This window comes from Sander lucioperca, chromosome 19 (genome assembly GCF_008315115.2).
Source record: "Sander lucioperca isolate FBNREF2018 chromosome 19, SLUC_FBN_1.2, whole genome shotgun sequence".
NCBI classification, from domain to species: domain Eukaryota; kingdom Metazoa; phylum Chordata; class Actinopteri; order Perciformes; family Percidae; genus Sander; species Sander lucioperca.
In genome coordinates this window covers 19,364,205-19,389,480 of record NC_050191.1, presented here as the reverse complement: position 1 = coordinate 19,389,480, position 25,276 = coordinate 19,364,205, and the positions used below count along the sequence as shown (strand labels likewise).

The window sequence follows — 25,276 nt, the reverse complement described above, 5'->3', positions numbered from 1 at the left end:
AAACAACTCTAATTGCACCTTGGCAACAAAGGCCAAAATTAAGCGTGAAACGACGAGGAGACAGAAAGCGAGAAGAAGAAGAGAGGCGGGAGGAAATTACAAGAGAGCCAGACAGATAGAGGGAGTGTGAAAAGGCCGTGAAGGGACAGAAGGAAAGGGGGCAGCCCTGTGGCTCATTAACCTGGGGGTGTTGAAAGAAAAGAGAGAAGGCAACACTCACTTTCAAATGAGAAGTCATAATGCAGACAATGACCCAACGGATGGAGGGAGAGTGAGAAGAAAACAGGGAGTGAAAGAAACTACAGAAGGGAAGTGACCAAGATATATAAAGACAAATCTAAAGGCCTGGAGGAAGTGAAAATAAAACTCAACGCGACTAAGATTCTCCCTGCAATATCACAAAAAAAAAACAAATAATGACAAACCTTTTAGCCCTAGCCCTGACCCTGAGGAGCAGTTATTTAGGTCAGCAGGGTCTCAGTGGTGTTTTTTACTAACAAGCCAGTAAGAGATGAGCAGGGATCAGTGGCACCCCTGGCCAGCAGTAAGAGCCTTAGTCAGGCTTTGGACGAAGCTGTTAGCAGGGAGATGAGGTGCCTGTGGCTGGAGCTTTGGACCCGCAGGCTCTGGATAGCGTGTCATACTGGGGGATCATGAGCGGCTACTGCAGCCTTTTCTCCCATTATCTGGTTACTTCTGTCACCAGCAATCAGCCGGCATGTACGTCCACACATCTGCTCGTCTTCTCCCTCTTTTTGGTCCATCTCCAATTCTCTTCTAATCTTTCTCTGCTAGGGAATGCTACTTCCAATCCCAAAAAATGCATAATGAGATGTTTTCTCAGAGCAGAGTGATTATGCCACAGCTGATAAAAGCGCAGCAGTGATGATAATGAACATGATTTTTTTATGATTACAGAAAAGAAAGGCAATCAGAAAGCTGTCCCGGGGTAATCAAACAGCTGCTTCGCACATCTTTTCACAGGCTTTCGACTGCTTTGTGAATGTCGGGAAGATTTTCACCAGCCTTGGATGACTCAGGCTGCTCTCAAACTGGTCTCACCCTCACTATCAACAAACAAACAGGCTGAACAATGACAATTGTAAGCAATGCAAACAAACCTCCTCACCAGGGAAATGTTCATCTAAACTTCCCCAAAGCACAGAGAAAGAAACTTTATAGTCTAACACTTATTTACGTTAATCGTTTCCTTTTACACCTCAAGAGTTGAAAGGATTAGCCAAATCATTAACTAATCGGTCAACAGAACATTATTCAGCAACTATTTTGATCATTGGTTAATAATTTGAGACATTTTTTAAGCAAAAAAAAAAGCCAAACATTCTCTACTTCCATAACCTAAATCTTCTCTGTTTTATATCATTGTAAACTGAATATATTTGGATTTCGACTGTTGGTTTGACAAAACAAGCAATTTTAAGATGTCATCTTGGGCTTAAAGAAAGCGTGATGAGTGTTAATTACTATTTCATAGACTACAGGATGAATTGATCAATTGAGAAAGTAATAATAGATGCTGGAAGAACTAGAAAAGACTGCAGGCATAAAACTGGTAATCAACGGCTTAATTCAAAAGAAAATAAATGGCAAATTTAATACAAGGATGATTTACATTTGATGATTTAACATTTATGCTTGCATTCCTATAAAAGACACAATGAGACTGTGAATTATAACAAGTGGATGAGCAAATATTGTTTAGTTTATTACAAGTATCCCCATTAGCTGATGCCTAAACGACCAGTCTTCCTGGGGTCCAAAACCCAATCAGACAATATGTAAACATTTCATGACATGCAAAATACTTATACCACTTGTGTTATCCTTTCTCAACCACACTGATGTGATGGACCCTGATTCTCACGCTCCAACTCTCTCAATGTGCTGAGTCATTTTAGGTTGATTGACACAGATCAACTGAAAATCTAAAAGCATACAGTGCATAATACCTGTGCAGCACAAACATACACTTTTGAGTCACACACACACACGCACACGCACACAGGTCCCACAAATCAGACATTTTAAAAAAAGAACACTTATCTCAGTCAAGACATCATTAGGAAACAGTCATATAACTTTCACACTCAATTCTAGCTCAGTTTGCTACACCTGTGTGACACTTGAGAGTATACACTTCATGCTCTGTGCAATCATTTTGCAGGGTGAAAGTACTTACTCTGTGTCAGAGTGGTAGGTGAAACACTCTGGCAGGTAGAGGTCAACTAAATCCATGTGCCCTCTGCCACCATGCTCTGAAGAGGAGAAAAATAGACGTCTGTTTGTGCCTGCTTGCTCTGCCTCTCCTTCTCTTTATTACTTATCTCCCTCTCCTCTGCAGATTTTGAAAACTGTAGGCTATCTCTCACTGCAGTTTGTCACTATCTCTTTACTCTACCCTCAAACTTTGTCTCCATCTACTGTCCTCTCCTCTGTGCTATCACACTCTCAGCTCCTCTCATTGTCCTTGCGTCTGTCTTCCTGTCACTCGCACTTTTCACCGACAACCGGCCCCCCTGCCTTTGAAGTCCTGACTGGTGGACTAGCTGACTGTGTGCACGACAAGGGTCTCCAAGCGAAGCTGGCCCTCATGAATACTTAGCCACACCGTTTGAATGGCCTTCCCACCCCCACCTCCCACTCCCCCAGAACGCTGAGCTGGCAGTTGATTGGCTGTCCTCTGAGCCAATGAGAGACAGTTTCTCACTGGGGCAGGTGGATATGACAACAGAGGATGTTTTAGGTTTTAGTTCTTAGAAAGAGCTTCATATGGGAATGTCGAAGGTGACTTGTCACATGAACGGCATCAGATGTTGTTATTACAGTGATTACTTATATAGGCAATGTTTTTGTGAAAAGCTTTTACTCATTTTTTTAGTCAACATATCACAAAACCTTACAGTCAAGAATCATTATGGTGTCATTCATTTTTTCAAAAGAAAATGTGATAAAAGAAACACCATCAGAACATTTTTATCTGATCTAATTCCTGATCTGATGCTTGGTTGATTAAGATTAAGTGATACTTTATTGATCCAACAAGGGAAAATTACATTTTTACACTCTGTTTTTAGTTATTATACACGTTACACACAGGTCGAAATACACACACACATGCCCAGAACAACAGATTATTAGACCCACAGAAAATAAATCTACTTTAATAATCAATTATAGGCATGTATGAAGGAATACATTCTGTTTTCAGCTTCTTAAATGTAAAAAGCTATTTTTTGTTTTATATTATTATGAATTGAATATCTTTAGGTTTTGGACTGTTGGTTGGACAAAACAAGCATTACCTTGGGCTCTGGAAAATTGTGATGAGCATTTTTCACTATAAATATAATAAACTATTATCAAGAAAGGAATCAATCATGAATCATAAGTTGTCCATAAAAAAGATTTGATACTAGACTCAGGCCAAATAATGTCAAAATGCTGGATATAATGAGCTGAATAATTTCCTCCAAAATCTACACTTTTAAAGTCAATGCTACGTCTAAAATAAAATCAGCATCTTCCCACACATATATGAATGAACATGTTCATTCATATATGTGTGGGAAGATGCTGATTTTATTTTGCCTGCCTCCAAACAGTTTGAAAGCAAGCCTTAATGGACTTACTGCTAGTACTTTTATCCGATCTAATCAGCTGTGGCTATGTGCCTAATGTGATGGTCTTCGCCTTTCGCTGACATCATACACATGCACACAAAATGAGAAGCCCAGTAAGCAGTGCTTGGCATGGAAAAAAGGTTAACATGTGCAACAACATATAGTGTGAAAGAAACGTCAGTGCACAGGAAAACAGAACTAAATGTACAATGCACTTTTCACAGTTACATTTTGCTGTGTCCAAATTCAAATTTCCCTTTCCCTCTGTTTTTGGTTCATACATACAGTATGTAATGGGGATCTATTTTGATCACACTTGAAATTCTACAATTTACCCTGCTTTGATTTGACAAGAATCCAGTAAATAATACCTGTAATATTATAAAACAGTAATTCATCTAATCAGTCCACTAATAAATAATATCATTTCTCCAATGAGAGTAAGTAGCCTGGGGTCAAATGAGTCTTATGCAACCTGTTGTCACTATGTCCTAATCCACTTAAAAGACAGATGCACAGGTGATCGACTCCATGTCCACAAAAATCCCTCTTTATGCAGAAAACAAGCCTTACAATGTGTTTGGCTGTGTGGAGATACACACAGATACTGCTCAGCTTTGTTGAGCAGTCATGGGTCAAATTCAAATTACGATGGTTACACCCTGAGGTCCCAACACAGGCCTCAGTGTGGATGCTTGCCATGAAGCACTGAATAAATGATAGTAATATCACAGTATAGTGCATCAAATATTTTCATTCCACATTATTCCAGTTGTTTCTGAATTAATATAGGACACAATGATAGGTTGGTACAGCAATGACTCTCCATCAATGTACAGGAGCATATTTCCACTTTCACAGTAAATCCCACCTAGGTTTTAGAACACAATAGAGTCTGATACAGAATCCAACTTTGTGGATTAACTTTCTCACTGAAAATGCACCCTGTGGCTTTTAACATACGGTGATAGAAGAACAATAGCATAGCAACAAGAATTCCCCAAATTAATACAGTTTGAAATAATAATGTAGCATCAAAAATGCCCATATGTCAAAGTGAGTTTGGTACACGTAAACCTCAGAATTTCTGCTCTTTTCATGTCAGTCTCGGCCTGTCTCTTCCCCTCTGGTCGACATGACGTTGTTCTCGTGCTCTGAGCTGACCCTAGCCTAACCAACCTCCACAGGAATGAAATCACCTGCGCTAATCTGTTGCTCAGATAAAGGCCAGACAGCAGACTGCATGGAGTGGACCTTATCTCATTACTCGCCACATGAAACAGCTCGACAACAGAAATACAGCAGCCACACATGCAACACGTGTAAACAAAAAAATACCAACGCACGCACATGCAAACACAAAGGAGAGAGCACATATACAAACCCACAAAAGATAAAGAGTGTGTGATTTCTAATGGTACATTATTTTATCTCAACCATAAAACGCAAGAAGCCAGACACTGAGTGCTACTATCGTATCAAATCTCCTGAAGTTAACGTATCACATAAAACATTATCCACACTGAGAAATTATCTTTTATAAACCATTTAGGAAACTGGATGTTGACTTTTAAGCAAGTGGCTGTTATCTCTGAGTGGCTTTTAGTTTGGCAGCTGCCATCAATGGATTCTTTATTTGCTCAAGCTTTTCACATATTCAGGTTGAAATCAAAACTTGAGATTAATAACTTTTATCAATGGTTGACATTTTTCTTGGCACCGGCTGAGTGGTCTTGAGACGCACCACAACAATAGCAAGGCACACTTGAGTCAAGTCAGAGTGGCGTCAAGCGAGCCACTTGAAGGACCAAAAGCTCCAGAGTAGTTTAATTTTTCTGATAATTGACTCATTACTGTACAAAAGCTTCTTGTTTCACTTTGCAGTGGCTCCATTGTCAAAGCTTGATGTCGTTTGAGGTAATGTAAATAAAAAAAGTTTACAGACTTTAACTCACTGAATTTAATTGGTTGATTTAAAAGAGGTTGAGAATAAATTCAGATTAGGGCCGCAAATAATTATTATGATGTCAAATAATCTATCAACCTCCATTTAGGTCCATGGTGAAATGTTATAACTTTGGTTATAACAGCTGTAATTTGTGTTATAACAGCTGTAATTTGTGTTTAGTAATTAGCAAGTGTTAGCAGGCTAACACGTTAAACTAAGATGGTGAACATGGTTAACATTACCGCTAACATCAGCATGTTAGCATTGTCATTCACTTGTTAGCATGCTGACTTTAGCATTTAGCTCGAAGCACCGCTGTGCGTACAGCATCACAGAGCTGCTAGCGTGGCTGTAGTCTTGTTTTATTTGATCACTGATTAACAAAGGCCCTCACAAGTTCACAGGATCCAACATAACATCTTCCGTTAGCTTGTTTTGTCCAAATAACAGTCCAGAACTCAATTGTATTTCATTTAAAATGATATGAAGCACAGAAAAATAGCAAATTTTCACAGCTGAGAAGTTTTTTCTTCCCTGCAGTTTTTGACATTTTTGCTGGATAGCCTAAGTGAAGTTTTATGATTGCTGTTGATATATTTCTGTCGATCGACTGATCAATTATCTAATTCAGATTGCACAATACATTTATGGAATCTTATAAAAAGGTGAGCTAGGCTGATAAATCATCCATGCTAATATACCAGCCAATGTTAGCTTATAGCAGATATATTGGTATTGGTTTAATAAGGTCATTAAGTGACAAGAAATTGCAGGATAGAAATGCCATTGATATGTTTAAGATCATTTAGAAACAGTGTCTCTATTCTACATAGTCTGTCTATCAGAGAGCACTGACAAGTTTGTTTTGAAACCGTAAATAATGGATGGCTTAAAAAAATATTTTTTAGCCAATATATTAAAAAAATGTAAACTTGCAAATAGCAATATCGGTATCAGCCTCAAATTAGTTGGGCTAAACACCAATTGAAACCTCCTGCTGGATGTCAAAAATGTATTTAGGCCTAGTAAAGCAAATAAAAAGGTAGGCTACAAAAGGGCAGCTTGTACAGTTCAGATGAAATAAAACCTAAGGGGCTTATAAAAAACAACATGTAATGAAAAATGACAAAAGCGCAGAAGACAAATGACAAGTAAACTGAGCAAAGAGGACAATGGCATGAAGCAAAGCAAAATCCAGACATAACAAGAAAAGGAAACAAGCTCAATGCAGCAAATGAAATTGAACATGCGTGGCTGGACTTAAACATCGAAAATATTTTTACACCACTGAGGCTGAACCGAAGACAGGAGTTCAATAGCTGCTCCGGATGGACGCTGCCTGTAACAGGGTGCCCAGCTGCCAGCTATTGACCAGATGCATCCCGTTTTCTCTAAAGAAAAGCAAAAGTATGAGTGAAGCAGACACCCTTTGCAGTGCGTGTGTGGTGTGTGTGTGTGTGTGTGTGTGTGTGTGTGTGTGTGTGTGTGTGTGTTCACCCCTTTCTCCTCATCCCTAAACTCACAGCCACCAAATCTCAGCCTCCGGGGACAGCTGTCGGATTGACTTCCAAAACTGGACAGTCACTCTGCAACTCCAACCCCCACCACACACACACACACACACACACACACACACGCACATACACACACATGCATAGGTGCAAACACACACATGCACAGGCGTGCGCGCACACACACACACTAGCATCAGCTCTCAAATCTAGTAAGTGTAATCTGCTTAGTTTATGCCTGACTCACAGCCATCCATCAATTACTGAGACAGAGGGAAAGACTATTGACACTGTGTGCAAACACCATTGTCTCGCTGCAACACACAGTACCTCTCAGACACTTAAATGGTTCACAAAAGAAGTGTGTGTGTGTGTGTGTGTGTGTGTGTGTGTGTGTGTGTGGGGACTAGGAAGTAAAAGAAGAGAAAGAAAAGGAAGAAAGCGGAGAAGAGAAATATGATATAGAAATGGAAGAGCTTTGTTCTGTATGCATGCTGTACAGTTTGGTGTCTTTAAATAGATGAATGGGAGGGAAATTATACTTAAAATGAGGCATTGAGTGACAGATTTAAATAGGATCAGTTTCACTATATTGATCTGGAGCGCACTGTACAGGGATCAGAGGTTGCACACACCACGTCCATACCAGAAACCTTAGAAAGCCTCTGGGAGAAGCTTAAAGCAACGCAACCATTGAAATGTCACTTAGAGCTACTGGAACCTGCTGCAGCTATCCTCAGAAGGGTCAATGGTCTCTAAAAGGTTTTCACTAAACTGGACATCCTATGGTCCCACTTGGGAGGAAGTGAGTCAGTGCTGGGATACATTAATGCACAGGAAGGCATGCAGGCAGGCAGGATTTCATTAGGGCTAATTTGGGATAATTTTATGAATATTTGAGACTAAATGCACAGAGAAACACTGTAGAAATGCAGGCTCTTACAACTGGTTTACATACACTAATAACTTGGCTCGACTGCCCCCTAGTGGACAGATATCTTTGACATTCACAGTACAGCATTCTGCCTTTAACTGAACACAAGCTTGATAAGGGCTGTTTGTTTAAAAGCACCGTTAACTCTAATGGAACTGTAATGTGACTGAAGTTTACCCTGATTATAGAGTCGAGAACATTTCATTGTTTCCCCGTCCAGTCATCATGCCAAGCTGTCTTCTGGCAGGTGCCCATCTAGAGGTTCTTAGGGTGATTATGTAACCAAGCCTATCCTAACAACATAATGTGGATTACTGCAGCATGGCCCATTTATATTCCCAACAACCTGTATTGGATTTACTGGTCAGCCTCTGGCGGGTCATGATAGCCTTACTCATCCACCACAGTTTCAGTGTTTTAAATCAGAGATGGGAAAAAAGGGCAATGGTTTCCTTAATTTTTGAGTCCACTTGTATGTTTGTGTCTTCTTTCCAGGTCTTTCTGGTCCAGAGGTCATCTTCTCTGATCCATAACTTTTATTTGTTTGCACTTTATTTACCGATTGTAGTCATTCTGGTTTTTGATATGATTTCTTTCTGTCTACTCTGTACATACGGTATCTAATGCATGTCTTTGCATGTCCTCTTTTAGATATAACTTTTGACCCTTTGAGGGGGCCTGACCTCTTAGGTTGGAAAACACTGTACAAAACTACCTAACTGTATATGAAGTAGCTCCACTTCCACCAGCAACAACAGTAAAATGCTGCTTACACATTGTTACATCAGTATTAACAGTCTAATATAATATATCATCATACATCAGTAATAAGGGTGATTTTTCTGCAGAACGAGTACTTTTGCATTGGATACTTTTACTTGGAGTATTTTTACATTGTGGTAGTGGTACTTTTACTTAATTAAAGGATAAAAATATATCTAAAACAAAAATGCCTTTGCTTAACTTGAACAGAAGTGGTTCATAGACATCCTTTCACAAGTTGCCTCCCTTTTTTTACACACACACACCTGGTTCCCAGACCTGCTCCGGTGAGGATCAGCGGGTGCGGGCCCAACACACATAAAATCCTGGTAGTCAGCACCAAACACCTACTGCTGATGTCAGGAACTATTATACACACTTTCACATAACAACACAGGACACAGTCTATCTCATCATATCACTTTTATCTCCACAGGTGGCAAATTTAGCCCTCTGGCTCACTGTCAGCATGTCTAAAATAAACAAATTAACACAGACAGAGACTAAAAGAGCTATCCTGTCATGTTGGTTTAAAAAAAAAAAAAAAAAAAAGTCTACCACAGCTTTGTGTATTTGCCTTCTGGCTTTCTTTCTATCTCCCCCATCCATCGAGCCACCCCTCTAACGTGGTCTAACACATTCTGTCAGCAGCTCCACAGGTGAGCCAGTATCAGCTCACAACGCCACCTCACAGCATGGAGAGCTAACGCCAATACCCGTCTATCTTTCTCTGATTCCATTACTTCCTTCCCTTCTTTCTAATGCTTCACGCTGTGCCGCCATCCGTTCCTTCCTTCCTGTCCTTCCTCATCTGATCATACAGATGCACCCATGGGGGTACTGCTGGGATTTCCTTGCTTTCGGGCAAAATGTGACACCGGGCCCATTTCCTCATGGCTCTGCCTCCTCATCCTCACCCTACACCACCCTTCACCAGGCTTTGGGGTCCTAAGTAACCCCACCTTCCGGTAATCCTTCAGCCCGCTCAGCACAGTCCACTGGTTCCTGGCCACGCCAAGGTACACCAGTCAAAATGTAATTTTCTGCAAGATTACACATGATAATGGCTCGCTTTGGAGGGTTGCCATGAAAAATGACTTCCAAATTAAAGATGCATAACTATCGATCTGTCAACAGAAGCAGCGAGGAAGAGGAAAGCAGCTTCAGAGATGTACAGTAATGTTATGTTTACTGACATGTTTCTTAACGCCAAACAGACACACACAATGGCACAGTGGGCGCTGCTGCAGACAAACTGAGTAGCTGAACAATTGCAACTGAACTGCTTACAAAGTCCTACATAGGCTGAAAAGCAAGTATTGATGGGAGCCAATAAAAAGCCTGAGAGATGAGTGCACCTGGGAGCAGAGTAGCCCTTCACCTGGGTCAACACACACACACACACACACACACACACACATATATATATTTATATACATATATTGTGCGCACCTCTGTTTCCATTCAAACACCTCCCTGGAGTGTTTCTAAGCAGACAGGAACAAAAACACATTGGTCCATTTGCTGCAATTAAAAGAAGCCTGCACCTACTTCTTCCCGTTCGCTCATCTTATTGCTTTTGCTCAGCACTTACTGTCAGTTTCATCCACTGGCTGGATGGCCGGTCCTCCGCTCTACAGCTGCAGTCAGTCAGTCAGTCTGAAGGACAAACGCTCCAGCTCTCCTCGCCTCCGGTCTTTGTGGCTCAGCGATGCAGCAGCGCACACACACTCTCCCAACACACACACATACATAAACACACACGCACACATTCCCCTCTCCTTCTCACTCTGATCTAGTGCTGAGTTTACCTACCTACCTACCTAGCTTGCTGGCAGGGGAGTCCTGAGAGTGTGTCTAAGAGAAGAGGGGTGGGATTGGGAGGGGGGCTGGGGGGGGGCAGCCAGCGTTCTCTTATATTCAGCGGGAGGTGGTGGGTAGAGGGGAGGGTAGAGGACACAGCGCTCCTGTATTCCCATAGATACAGAGAAGGGATTTCTATTGCAACCTTGCAAAGATGGGAGAGAGAGGGAGAGAAAAGAGGGAGTGAGGGAGGGAGACAGAACGAGCATCATATTACAGCGATGTTGAGTCAGCATGTAAATGTGACGCATGTTTTGATAAGAGTTGGAAATACTTAGAGGGCATGTTTTCTTATGGACAGTTAAGGAATAAAAAAGAGCTGAGAGTGTGTTTGTGCATATGCTGTCATCAGAAAACTCTAGAAAGTTCTCCTGGTTTGTACAAACAACAATTCCAATGAAGTTGGGACATTGTGTAAAACGTAAATAAAAACAGAATACAATGATTTGCAAATCCTTTCCAATCTATATTCAATTGAATACACTACAAAGACAAGATATTTAATGTTCAAACTGATAAACTTTATTGTTTTTTTGCAAATATTCACTCATTTTGAATTTGATGCCTACAACACATTCCAAAAAAAGCTGGGACAGGGGCAACAAAAGAATGGGAAAGTTGAGGAATGCTCAAAAAACACCTGTTTCTATCATTCCACAGGTGAACAGGTTAATTGGTCATGATTCGGTATAAAAGAAGCATCCCCAAAAGGCTCAGTCATTTACAAGCAAAGATGGGGCGAGGTTCACCACTTTGTGAACAACTGCGTGAGCAAATAGTCCAACAGTTTAAGAACGTTTCTCAACGTACAATTGCAAGGAATTTAGGGATTTCATCATCGACAGTCCATAATATCATCAAAAGAGTCAAAGAATCTGGAGAAATCTCTGCATGTAAGCGGCAAGGCCGAAAACCAACATTGAATGCGCGTGACCTTCGATCCCTCATTGCATTAAAAACCGACATCATTATGTAAAGGACATTACCACGTGGGCTCAGGAACACTTCGGAAAACCATTGTCAGTTAACACAGTTCATCGCTACATCTACAAGTGCAAGTTAAAACTCTACCGTGCAAAGCGAAAGCCATATATCAACAACCAGAGACGCTGCTGGCTTCTCTGGGCCCGAGCTCATCTGAGATGGACTGATGCAAAGTGGAAAAGTGTGCCGAGGTCTGACGAGTCCACATTTCAAATTGTTTTTTGAAATCATGGACGTCATGTCCTCCGGGCCAAAGAGGAAAAGGACCATCCAGATTGTTATCAGCGCAAAGTTCAATAGCCAGCATCTGTGATGGTATGGAGGTGCGTTAGTTCCCATGGCATGGGTAACTTGCACATCTGTGAAGGCACCATTAATGCTGAAAGGTACATACAGGTTTTGGAGCAACATATGCTGCTATCCAAGCAAATACTTTTTCAGGGGCGACCCTGTTAATTTCAGCTAGCTTCAACAAAAAGCGTCCTCAATTCCCAAATGCTAATTGAGTGCTGTTAAAAGAAAATGTGATGTAACACAGTGGTAGACATGCCCGTCTCAGCTTATTGGATGTGTTGCAGGCATCAAATTCAAAATGAGTGAATATTTGCAAAAATAGTTTGGACATTAAATATCTAGTCTTTGTAGTGTATTCAATTGAATATAGGTTGAAAAGGATTTGCAAATCATTGTATACTGTTTTTATTTACATTCTACACAATGTCCCAACTTCATTGGAATTGGGGGGTTGTATTTGATCAGTGGATGTCATGAAAGGCCATGAATTAGCTTCACTACCACTGGATGTTAACTATATTTCAACAGGTTTGATTTTACAGTTGTTTTTGAGTTTGATACGTGACCACAGACTGTGAAAAACTAATTTCAAACAATGACAAAGGTTTCTGTTGGCAGCTGTCAGAGTGAGTTAAACATATTTGCAGACATGGGTCAAATGTATTAGGTACCAGTACCTCCAACGCTCCACAATTAGCACATTATATGTTGTTAGTTTAATTTGTAGAAAAATGGACGTGTGGTTTTACAGGGTTTCTTTGCCGGACTATTTCTTTCCTGGAGTCTTGTCTTCGCTGGAAGGTTGCCAGGCAACCAGCGCAGAGTCCAGGAAGTGAATGCACCAAACACACAAATTATTTTTACACTTTTAAACTGATTAAACAAACATATGTGTTAAAAACTTTGAAAGGTGCTAGTAGGTGGGTTTTCTTCCATTTGGACACAACAATGATAGCTGTTTCCCCTTGTTTACAGTCTAAATGCTAAGCTAACCGGCTACCGGCTATAGCTTCATATCTTTTCATCCCATTCTCGACCAGAAGGAGAATAAGCACATTTTCCAAAATGTCAAACTCTTCTTTTTAAATGGTGCTTATCAATAATGTTTTTCAAAATGGACACAGCAGATTATGTTACCTGTTTTTCACTCTCAAACAGTGATATTAATATTGGTTTCTAGCATGGATCAGGCTCTAGTCAAAACATATCAACTGAGCCTTTGGTTTAAACCTCCTGATGAACTAGAGGGGTGGGATTAACCTAATAGTTCAATAACTACCGCATAGTTTAGGCAGTCTTTGAGTTTAATACTTGGTTGTGTCACTGACACCTCACACTTCTATGAACCCCTAATAGGGTAAAAGACCATCCATCGGTGCTCAATGGTTACAACAACAAAGTAGAGGAAACAAATATTGTTACATTTACAGTACAACTTCCTGCACATTTAATTTCCTGCACATTTAATTCATAATTTCATTCGTTATTCTAGACCTTAATCTCTCTACCTGCATTTAAAATAATTTCAAATCTGCATTCAGGACAATCGATGGTTGCAGGTAAGCTATATTAGCAAACATACTCTGAATAAACACAAGAAACAATATCACAGTTAAGTAAATGACAATGGGTCTAAAACTAAATTGTAATTTAAGTAGCTCTTCCTCTTTTGTTTTAGTTACAGACCTGCACAGTCACACAGGTGTTTTCACTTCTGTCTGATTAGACTTCAGTCTATATTCACGCAATGCTAAGAAAAGCTCCAATCAGGCTAATTAAAGTGCTCATATTATGCTTTTTGGTGTTTTCCCTTTCCTTTATTGTGTTATATATATATATATATATATATATATATATATATATATATATATATCTTTTTTTGTGCATGTAATAGGCTTCCAAAGTAAAAAAGCCCAAAGTCCCCCCAAAGGGACTTACCATCTCCAACAGAAAACACTGTTAACAAACTGCTCCAAACAGCTCTGTTGTAGTCCAGCCTTTACTTTCGTGACCAACGTGCATCATCACGTTGTAACACACGTTATAATGCTCGCCTAGCTGCTAGCGTGGCACACCCTCATACTCTGCTTCTAATTAGCTAGCAGTGCTTACCTAGCTACTGCACATGTGTGACTCCCAACAAAGACGGAACAGAAGTGTGATGCCTCACTCTGTAGAGAGAGCTCAACACACAGGGTGAAAAGAGGAGCTGCAGCAATGTGCAGTACAGGAAATATATGGTGTTTTTTGAAAATTAAACCATGTAAACCTATTCTGATATAACCTCTAAATACAATTATGAACCTGAAAACGAGCATAATATGAGCACTTTAAGTGAAAGCACCTGTGAAACAAAAGGTATTATAGGACCTTTCCTTGTGTATTATGACAGCAATATTTCATTTTCTTAAACTTCTGAAGACATTGAAAAGAGCTATATTTATTAATTCTCTCTCTCTTTCACTGGAATCTCCAAACCTGTATGGAGACACTAAAATGCTTGTAAGCTGACAATCATACAGCCATTTTGTCATTGAGCATGGCTGTGGTAGGCTAAATACTGCAGTCTGTGGTGCAAACATGTGCCAGGATAAAATACCTAAACAAACTGCGTGAAATAAGACAGTCAAGCAAGTCGTCGCAAGACTTCACTTCACATGTCCCAACGTGTTTTTTCTTAGAACACATCAGCAGGACCTGCAGCAGCCACAGCTACACATGCATACATAGTGGTGCTAAATGAAGGGAAAATTCTGGGGGTTTTTTAAATTATTTTTTTTTTGATAGATAAAAACATTCTGATGAGATGACTTCTTCCAATAAATGAACAATAAGTAAATGGGGAAAAATCCAGAGATTCCAACACACATCCGCACAGTGTACCCTTACCTTCGTTACCTTAAAGAAGAACCTAAAATGAATCTTGAGGTATGGCCTACTGAAATAGTCTTTGATTCCAAAATTCTTGTGCAATACCGGACAAAACCATTTATCGTTAATTCACTAACCGATATCGCTGATTGAAAACAAACCACTCAATCATTGGCTCAGTATTTGGTCATCATTTCCCCAGTTTTCAAGCCAATTACAATGGCATCTGAGGTAACAGGGCTAAGGCGGCATGCCAGCTTTACAAACTATCAATGAGGCATCAATGTCTTATTTTCTCCAACATTTCTTGAGAGAACATGTTTGCAAGAAGTCTTTTCTTCTGCTCAGTTTCATTCACTTCCACGTCATTTGTGTGTGTGTGTGTGTGTGTGTGTGTGTGTGTGTGTGTGTGTGTGTGTGTGTGTGTGTGTGTGTGTGTGTGTGTGTGTGTGTGTGTGTGTGTCCCAGGGTTCTTGCCGTTTCCCCAATATGGGAAAGTTTCTATTGTTAGGACAAGCCTCATTCCTTCCCTTCTTATGACTCAGATACCTGGATTATTCTGGACCGTTTTTTTTTTTTTTATCTTTCATTGCCCTCAGCAGCATCTCCCTCACTCCTATCTCTTGGGAAGTCCCAGCAAGACTTCAGGTTCAGGATTCAGAAACCCGGTTGGCGTTCAGTTGAAACCCAGACCCGTGCCTTTGGGTCTCTGTGTGGCCCGGACTGGCTCGGTGATGCCCCTGCCCTCTGGACCCAGGCCCATCCCCGGGTTCCAGCCCATGCTCTGTAATATGCGGCTCCCCATGTTTGTGTCAGGGATGGGAGGCGCGTTCTCCCCGACCACTCCTGAAAAGAGAGGGGACAGGTTAGATAAGAGAGGGATTTCATCAGCTTATGTGTGAGTGTACATATCTATTATATGGTTCCAGTTGTACAAATGTGAGGATTTGGTCTGTTTTACATCATTATAAATAGGATATGTTTGTGTTTTGAAGACATCACCTAGTTACTTTTGATGAGCATGTTTTTGTTAATAAATTAAATCGAGCAGGAAAGGTTGCTCATTTGTGTTTTTGTCTATGTCTGGTAGTGGCTCTATATGAAAGTCTGTAAAACTTGCTGCACTAAAAGGTCTACTCCTGTAACATTATCACTCCATTTAAATTGTTAAGCTCCTCTGAACACCTCTGACACATCTAAGAATAATACTAATGTAATCGACTTAGTCACATTTCCAGTCCTGTGAAGGACAGTACACCTACGTCTGTCTCAAACTAGACTAACCCTTTTGTCCTCGCCCTTCCTGGAAGTTCACGGTCCAGTCACAGATGCCGACCTATTACTCTTTTTAATCCCGTCTCGATTTGAATTCAGCACAGAGCAAAGCCGCACGCTCATTTACACACACACGATGGTAGACAGTGGGTTCAAGCCAAATTGTCAGTAGTGCATTTGGCAGGCCCTTGCCAAGCGCTGCACCCATGTTTGGAGCAAGTGTGCTTGATATTTGCAACGCATCGCTGATTGTGTGACTTTGGACAATAAAAATTAATCTATAACACATTAACTTTATGAGTGTCGCTAAGACTTTCTTCTATCTTAAACTAGCAATACTTAGTTGTGTGTTGGGTCAGGAAATAAATAGAGAAATGGAGCACACAACTCAACAAAAACATGAAACAAACTGGATCTTCTAATGTCTTTAGCTGATACTCCATTGTGCATACAATTCTGATGTCATGGTCTAAATGGGACATGGCTTCAGACTACATATAGGGTTGGGTACGAACTCAGTACTTTTTTTGGTACCAACCAAATTACGTCGGTACTACTGAGGACCGATTTACATAAAATTAATCAGTGCCACATCTCAGTACCCGAGAGCGCATAAGCGCAAGCTTATCTGTCCACTCTGCATGTTGACAGAGAGTGGAGCTCCGACACACACACACACATACGCACGCACGCACGCACGCACGCAGCAAACCCAAGCAAACTACGTCATTTCTGCTGTTTCCAGTCTCAATGCCAATAAAGCGGTTCCAAGTGTGGTTACAGTTTTCAAAACTTCACGCAAACACCGTTCACTGCAATATGATATTAATGGCGAGGCGAAAGCGGTTGTGGTGCCGTTGACGTTACACTTCCTCTGAGACAAGCAGGCACAACAGTGGTTTTCAGCAGCAAGGCAATTCAACGTGCTTTACATAAAACATTAAAGAGCAATTCAAAACAGTCATGAAAATAAAACAGGCTAAAATAGAATAACATACAAATACAAGAATAAAACTTACAGTGAGTAAGAAATGAATAATAATAATAATAATAATAATAATAATAATAATAGGTTGTAGGGATGGGAGAGGGAGGTGTTTTATTTTTGTGTTTTATTGAGTGTAAAATGTTCTAAATAAATAGAATTATGTTTTAAGTAAATAGGATAAATAGCTTTGGAATTATTTTTACAACTGAAATCATTTTTTTGTTATTACAGAGGGAAAGTACTGAAAAAAGGTACCGTTGCTTACTGGAACCGAATTTCAGGTAGCAGTATTGGTACCGATAAAAACGTGAACGCTATCCAACCCTAACTACATATATTATAACTGGAGTTGGGTCTAACAGTATTAGGCTTTGCTACCACGTCCTTCCTCCTCTAAAAGGATCAACTGGCCCAGAGGTGAAGAGAGTGGTTTTGGGGAGCGGGGTGATACACAAGTGTTAGTGGCCAAGAGCTAATCCAGTATCTCTGCTCTGATAGCATGACTAGCCAGCTGAGTCTTGTCCAACAAAGCTTAGGAGGAAGGGGGGGGTTAAGCATGGCTTAATAATGAGAGAGGAGGAAAGAGGGAGCAAATGAAGGATGAGGGACTCCCTTCTCTCAATTAATTCTTTTACAAATGTGCAGTGAAAGCCTCATTTTTCGTCCCAGTCCCTTGTGTTTACATCAGTGTACGTGCGAGACAGGAGGAAATGAGCAAAGCAGGCTGGTGAGCATACTGAGCTCAACCAAGAGGGGGAGGAAAACGGGCGAGAAAGTGAGAGCCAAAAATACAATAAAAGGGGCGGTTGGTAAAAAGTGCCAGATGGTGTGTTAGGTGTAGCTAGGTTTGCATCCTATACCTGAGGGGGCGGTGGTTCCGAGGGGGGCAGCTTTTCGCCTCCGCTTGACATCCCCTGTACACAGAGAGCCAAGGTGCCCGCTGGTCTGTCTGCAAAATCAGCCAAGCAAGACAAAAATGTGAGAGCATTAGTTTTACCTTAAATAACACTGAAAAGTATTATTTTTCATTTGGAAAATACCATTAAACATTATGAAAACAATAAGGGGTTTGGTCAATGAGACTGCAGCAGAGACAAAAGCAGGAACTAAAGGAAAAGAGTCTTGGTCATAAATCACTGGTGTTTTTAGTTAAACTGTTGTTCTCACCTGCTGGCTGTTTTTACTGAACAGCTTCTCCGATGCCCTCTGTCTGACCGTGGGTCCCAATGCAACTGAAGTGGCAACGGTTAAAGATAAGGAAAAACTAAAGTTAAATGTTCAAGCAGTTAGCAAGAAATCCTTATAACACTAGTGTGTTTAGCACCAACCACATAGGTGCTTGTAATAGATCTACATCTAAAAGTTGCATTTCAAAAGGGAATAAAATGAAGAAAAGCAACATGGCTCACCTGTCCGTGTTCTCTCCTCGAAGCCGAGCTAAACCAAGGCCTGTTCAACATATAACAGTGTAATTAGGACCCTCAAATTCCCATCAAGGCAACGTTCCAGAGACAGAAACCCAACTGCTATTCATTATCATGTCTTGCCTTAAATGAACTATTGGACCTTGTCCATCAGACACTTTTACAGAAACTCAAGAACCTTTTTAGACTTTAAAAAGGTATGTGCAGGTTGGTCAGTTGGCGTTCATAAACACACAGCGTTTAAAGTTAGCCCCTCCTCCCCGGCTTAACGAGCCAGAGAGAGAAAGAGAGAGAGAGAGAGAGAGAGAGAGAGAGAGAGAGAGAGAGAGAGAGAGAGAGAATGCAGCGGTGGTCGAGCGAACTAGGGAGTGAATGAGGAGAGGGAGCGACATTAGCGAGGACAAAGCTGGGAATCAGAGGATTGACGGTGGTTACATTCTAAAGCACAAATAAACACATCAACATGAGTGTTTTATGTGCTTCAGTGTTTCCCCTGCTCCTAGTCACTCTCCTCTGCTGTGCTCCGAGTGTGCGTCGGTATCAGACGCCGCGGGGCGTGACAAAGGGGCAGTACCTGGGAATGAGAACGTCCCGCACACCTGGCTATTGGCTGGGGGTTACACACTCACGGTGGGCCCAAAGGCTCTGTGCTGACACCCATAAATGCCCCGCACACAGAAAAATAAGAAAAAAAAGGGTGAGGGCAGGGTCTCTGCAGATACAGACACCGTCACACACTTCTAGTGGGTAATAAGTTATAATTAGGGACTACTTTTGTATTAGTCTGTACATTGTTTTTAAGGATAATCCTGCATATTATACCTTTAACTTTGGAACCATATGTGCATTTGGAGTGCAGGAACTTACAGTTTAATACTTTTAGTTGATAAGGGACAAATGTGGAAGCAGTGATATGAACATGATGAAAGTTGGTATTGTCTGTGTTCCAGTTTACTTTGCTTTTATATTAATCCTAATACTATTGTTAATACATATTCTTTGTATGTGTTTGTTTCTAATCTAACCCCTGTTGTCTGCAAACCAAACGTGTGTACAAGACAACTAAATCTAAATTGATTTAAGAGGAAAAATGTGGCTCGCCGGTCTCAGTCTCTACCACTTTATTTGTTAATAAAATAAAATACAACTCAAACTGCTTCACAATTATGAGAGCAGATTAAAAGGAAATATATAACAGTCAGAGTTAATAGAAATTTTAAAAAAAAAGATGGGGACTCACTCATGGGAGTCCTGGGTTTGTCTGCCCAGTCTGTCGTTGAAGCCTTGGCCGGAACTGCCTGCCTGAGACGCCTGCTGGTTTCCATGGAGACGACTCAGTCGTGCCTGGAACACTGACAAATACCTCTTTCACACCAATGACCAGGGTCGGACCAGGGCGTTCAACCCTTATGTCAATTCAAACCGAGCCAGTCAACACGGTTTGAACCCGACAATTCAGATTCGACCTGGGTCACACCCCGGGAGAGACGCACACCAATCATCTCACGTGCTGGAAATGGGCGGGGGGTGATTTACACGTCATATTCAGTGGACAGCTAACGTTGTCGCATACGTCCAGTCCAGCTGTACTAGTGTTTTGTAGCCTATTTCAAATGTCTCATTGTACAGTATACATTACAACATCACAATAATGAACGCAGCTTACTTTGACATTAAAGAAACGCTGAACTGGTTTGGCCTGTGATATTATGTTTACTTCATTCCAACCATAACATTTTAAGATCAAAATCAAAACACAACCACAGACTGATGCGTTCTGAGGGTTTAATTCTGCAGTAGCTATGTATGGTATACACACACAGAAATGTGTCAGTGTTGTCAAATGAATAGACATATTCAGAGGCTTTCTTACCCCGTTTTATAAAGTACAGAGTAGAATGCAATTTATTTGTACTGCTGGACTGTAGTTGTAACATTTAGAAAGCAGCATCAAAATTAGATAGGCACTAATAGTTGTTATGATTGATGCAAAGCACTGGACATGACATCACTGACCCCATTACATGTAACGTTAATTCCATCATTTCTGCGGGCGATAAATATCAGGACACTGATATTGAAATGATAAGATTGGTTTGATTATTTTAACATTTAAGTGCAGCAGACAGTCCTTTGGAATATCAGTAAGTGAGAGAAAGGCACAATGCCTACTGGTACACAAGGGTGACCACTGAGGATGGACTGTATCCTGAGGAACTGGGATATTTATGTAAACATTTTTTAGGTAGGCCTTAGTTTTATTTGTCTGAATAATTTATGTTTTCCTATTTTGTACTGCTTGCTTAAGCCATGGGTAGAATGTTATTCCCTATATTTACTATAAAACGTTATAAACACTCCTATTATATTATCTACGTTTAATTTCAGAATTTGTTACGAGTCACATTTAAAAGAGAATTATTATTATTATGTGTCTTGAGTTTCTAAAAAATAAGAATGCGTTTTTTTTCAATTCAAAGTATTCAGTCTGCATGTTTCCAGCCTACCTCTCTGTGCTCCAGGGCTCATGAGGGGGAAGGATCCAGTGATGATGCTGTTGAAAACAGGATCAACTAGGTCCAGCTCCTCTGACCCCGTGTCCCTCTCCCACCAAGGAACCACTCCTGCTATCGCACATGCACCTCCGGGTGCTGGGGCGGAGCCTGGCTCACCCTCATAGAACCAGTCGCTCTGCTCGTCATCGGCTGGAATAGAAACGTACGTGCCAAATGTAAAAACTGTGAACGTCTTTTAGGTTTGACCAATCAATTCAAACAAATCTTAAGTATGTACCTTGCCTCCCCTCATCATTGGTGTAGAGGCCTCCGTCACTGCTGTTACTGACACTGCTGGTTTCACTGTAAAGAAAGAGCAACAGACACATTTCTGTCAAAACAAAAAAGCGTTGATGTTCGATACCAGGGTTTCTGCAGGGTTCAACAAGTCAAATTTAAGACTGTTTAAGACCTTTATGAATTCAATTTAAGACCTATATCACGACATTAAAGTACAACGAAATGCAGAGTCACAAAAAAGTACTTGCAAGTAAATACATTTATTCAAATGGAATAAAAGCCACACAGAGTAATAATAATCTGTACATATTCAGTGAATTATATTTGGACTAGCAAAAGAAAGAACTACAACATAATAATAACAAAAAATGAATGAAATGTTTTTCAATGAGCATTAGGGGTAGCGTTACATGATGTAGGAAAATTAAGACCGGTTTAAAATTATAAAAGACCTAGAACACAATACTTCAGCAAATACAGGACTTTTTAAGGCCTAATTTTTATTTTATTTTTTATTTTAGACTTTTTAAGACCCAGTGGAAACCCTGGATACCCAAACCACCCACCCACCCACACACAGTTTACATAAGCAGACCTAGAGGAGTTGCCACTTTTGGAAACATGGGGCATGAAAAAAACAAAAGTCAAAACACTAACCACCTGTCACTCATGTCCTCGTCCGAGCCCTTCTGCTCCTCCAACTCCATCTTGTCCTTGGACCCTTCCGTTGGAGAAGAAATGTGGTCCTCACTCTCCACCACTACCCCTTCATCTGCAGCCTCCATGCCCAGCCTGTGGGGAGCCAGTTTCCTCTTCTTCACCCTGTTCTTTCCTCCCCCTGGCCCTATCAGTCCACCTCCACAGAGTTCCATGGCAACCCTGCCCTCACTAGCACCCAGTCTATGCGGCCTGGCACTAGCACGGGCTTTCGGGACAGGTGGGGGGCCTAACATGGTGCAGGAGGGGGGTTCTGGTTCTACAGGTGGGTCTACAGCCATACGTTTGACCTTACGTCTTCGTCTAAGGCTGCGAGTTCCCTCTGCGGATCCCAGGAGACCCAAGTCGTCTGGCCAAAGCGGCCGCTTGCTTCGTCCTGTGTCAGCTGTTAGGAGGGTGCGCCGTTTGGGGCCAAGTTGTTCATCCGAGTCACTGTTGTCACGGGCATGGCTGTTGGCAGCAGAGACACCCCCTGTACTGGCACGGTAGTCCTGCAACAAACGTCATGGAAAATATCAGCCGGTGATTCTGATGCTAAATTAAGAAACTCGAACAAACTTAAGGATCTGGGCTAGAGTTACGTGGTCCATAACACTATAAGACAAATGCCACTCAAAGAATCTGTAATAAGTGGGCAATTCCAACTTCATGTGAAGACTAGCTGATTAGTTACCAAAGGATCAGAACAGATTAAGGTTTCTCTGCTCTTGTGGGGTATCCATTAAGATAAAGGGAGCAAGTTGTGAGAGTATCAACAGAATAGCCTGGTTCCAGATCTCAAGACAACAACATTTCTGGATGTTCTAGCTTAAGGACCTTTCAGTTGGTTTGTTGACAGTGTTTTTAGCTGAAAGGTCCTGGGTGAAGAACTGTGTAACTTAACCACCAAATCATTGTCCTCCATCCACTCAACCCAACTCACCTTGTGTTCTTCCACACTAGACTCTGAGCCCTCACTGAGGTGGCCTGTCTCCCAAGGCGGGTGTGGGTTGTCCGAGCGTCGTTTTCTGCCCCTCCGCTTCCGAGCCTGCCTCTTCAGCAGGCAGCCCACGGCCAGTGCATGGTCACCTCCATCACCAAAACCACCACGCGCAGCTTGCTCTGAGCTCTCCTCCAGTGCTGACACCAGGTCATGGACCAGTTCGTCCATCGTCCGGTGAAAGTGCCTGAGGTGGCGGGGGAAAGGGGATACTATTTAACACATGCACGCCTGGACACTTTAAAGCATTAAAGAATGTAACTTGTGTTTTATAGCTAAAGTTACCAGCAGTGCGTATGCTATGGGTGCTGTTGTGATACTTATTGGCATAGCAGGCCGCAAAACGTATCAGTGTGTATGTAGGAATGATTTGCAAATTGTCATTGGGGATCTGAAACGACAGGCTAGTAACATTATGGGACCGACCAAAATCCAAGCGCCGTAACGTCAATTAGCTTAACGCTAGCTGCTGTCAACGATGTAAGACATGGGCAGCTACGAGCCAGATAGCTAATTATTCGCATTTTGCACATCATTCATCTCTTTTCGTCGAGCGAAGTTGTAACGTTATGCAACAGCCAATGAGTTCACTGCGTTTTGCGTCATACTTAATACATCTCCAGAGGTCTGATGTAACGTTAGGAGCCTGCGGTGTCATGTGCAAACTCTTCTCTGTAATAACGCTAACATTTATCTTCTTTAGTTAGCTGTTTGGGTTGTTATAAGCGTCATGAGCTAATGTTGTCTTGCTAGTTAGCTTAGCTAAATCAACTAACGTTAGCTAACGTTACAGAAAACTTCCAATTAACCCTGAAAATATTAGTTAACGTTAACTAACGTAGCTAACCATTAAGAACCTAGATTCACCGCGTTAAATTAAGGTAACTTTAACGACTGTCACCGGAAAGTAAACAACGAAGAAACCTTCGATATTAGTTAGACAGTTAGCATAACTAGCTTTAGCTCTTTAGCTTGCTTATTCACAAGAGTTGAGTGGACAAAGTGTTACGTCTCACTGATTTCAAAGACCACCTACCAGCCGGTTCCCGCTTTGCCGATGGTTTTTAGATTAGCTGCACCAAACATTAAAGCCCCCAAATGCCCGATATCTTTAGCCAGAAACTACGGACAAACATTTACACAAAACAGACACCATCCTGACACAAAAGCTAACGATCAGCTAGCTGGATCAATATGCGACAAGAGGAGAAGGACAGTACGGTATTATGCTGCCTTCAAGTGCTACAGAAAATTTTTGTCGTTCGCATTTTGGAGAGCAGATATCAGAGCAGAATCAAATAATGAATAATAATGATCATATTTTGATTCGATTTTTTTTTGGTTGTTGTTTAGATTTTGATTCGACAAGTTACCACTCATCAGCCAGTAAGCTGTACTACTATTTTACAGAAATATAATGTCATGTTTTCATCAACCATTCAGTCCACATAAATACAGTAAATGAAACAAACCTATACCTAACCTAACAAACCTAAACCCAGAGCCATGTCTTTCTCTATCACTCTGCCTAAACCTAACTGAGCAACCTAATCTTATGGAGCCTTATGAAAAAGCTAGAACATTGAACTTGAGTTTTCCTTTGTCAAATTTAACCAACAAAATCCAACCAGACCTAATTTAAAATTTAATATAATTGTAACCCAAAAAAGTGAGGCTCAGCTTAACTGTAAGTGAAGAGGCATTTTATTTTTGTTAGTTGATGAAAGTAGACTGTTGTTTTTCATAGAATATTTGACTGAGAGGATACATTCTGTTTCTGGATATATTTAACGTTAGTTCCCTATTATTCTACCAAAGACACATAAGTCTGTCTTTGTCGGAGTGTAAATGTAGCAAGTGAATGCAACTAGGCCTTTAATTCCAAATTCGCATGTAGTTACCTTTTTTGACCACAGGGTGGCAGTGTAGACTTTTATTGAAAAGGCTTCGCAGTTGAGGCGTATGCCATGGATGCAAGCAGTCAGCTGGTCTATCATATATACACCAAAGGTTACCAGTTCAAACACATCAGTGGTAACAGTGTACCAGGGATACTTGGGGAAGTCCAAATAAGCTCCCATGCAACAGGTGTTCTGATCTTGTCTGAATGTCAGTGACTGCACCACCGTGGTCAACATGGGATCAACAGCAACAACAGGTGTCACAGTCACTGACAGGGGCGTAAATATAGACAGTGCAGGCAGCACAGTTGCACTGGGGCCCCTGGGTTGGGGGGCCTGTAGTGGTATTTATTTATTTTTTTGTAAAATAGTCAGTAGCAATCTAAAAA

General features: G+C 41.1%; 2 protein-coding genes across 6 annotated transcripts in view; both read right to left on the bottom strand.

Annotated features, from left to right (window-relative positions):
• Positions 1 to 10,635, bottom strand: part of LOC116066248 (estrogen-related receptor gamma-like) — a 29,475-nt gene extending 18,840 nt beyond the window's left edge. Inside the window, exon 1 of one of the 2 annotated variants that reach the window (XM_035995416.1) lies at positions 10,391 to 10,635. Coding sequence is in view for 1 of the 2 variants with exons in the window: in XM_035995414.1 (XP_035851307.1) it covers positions 2,201 to 2,256 (56 nt within the window). In the remaining variant the exon portion in view is untranslated. Of the gene's footprint in view, positions 1 to 2,200; positions 2,617 to 10,390 lie in introns of those variants that run through there. The other variant, XM_035995414.1, reaches the window with a different exon arrangement.
• A 4,375-nt stretch (positions 10,636 to 15,010) lies between these two features.
• On the bottom strand, positions 15,011 to 24,223 carry gpatch2 (G patch domain containing 2). 4 transcript variants are annotated; one of them, XM_031322091.2, is made up of 10 exons: positions 24,023 to 24,223; positions 22,930 to 23,173; positions 21,948 to 22,498; positions 21,289 to 21,353; positions 21,003 to 21,200; positions 19,736 to 19,847; positions 18,481 to 18,520; positions 18,239 to 18,312; positions 17,932 to 18,020; positions 15,011 to 15,654 (listed from the first exon to the last, which is right to left on the bottom strand). In XM_031322091.2, the coding sequence occupies exons 1-10, from the start codon at positions 24,070 to 24,072 to the stop codon at positions 15,485 to 15,487; spliced, it is 1,593 nt and encodes a 530-aa protein (XP_031177951.2). In that variant the 5' UTR covers positions 24,073 to 24,223; the 3' UTR covers positions 15,011 to 15,484. The 4 variants fall into 4 exon arrangements, with proteins under 4 accessions (XP_031177951.2, XP_031177953.2, XP_031177952.2 ...); XM_031322093.2 differs by having other exon boundaries at positions 18,239 to 18,303; XM_031322092.2 differs by having other exon boundaries at positions 21,951 to 22,498.
• Positions 24,224 to 25,276: the final 1,053 nt, after the last annotated feature.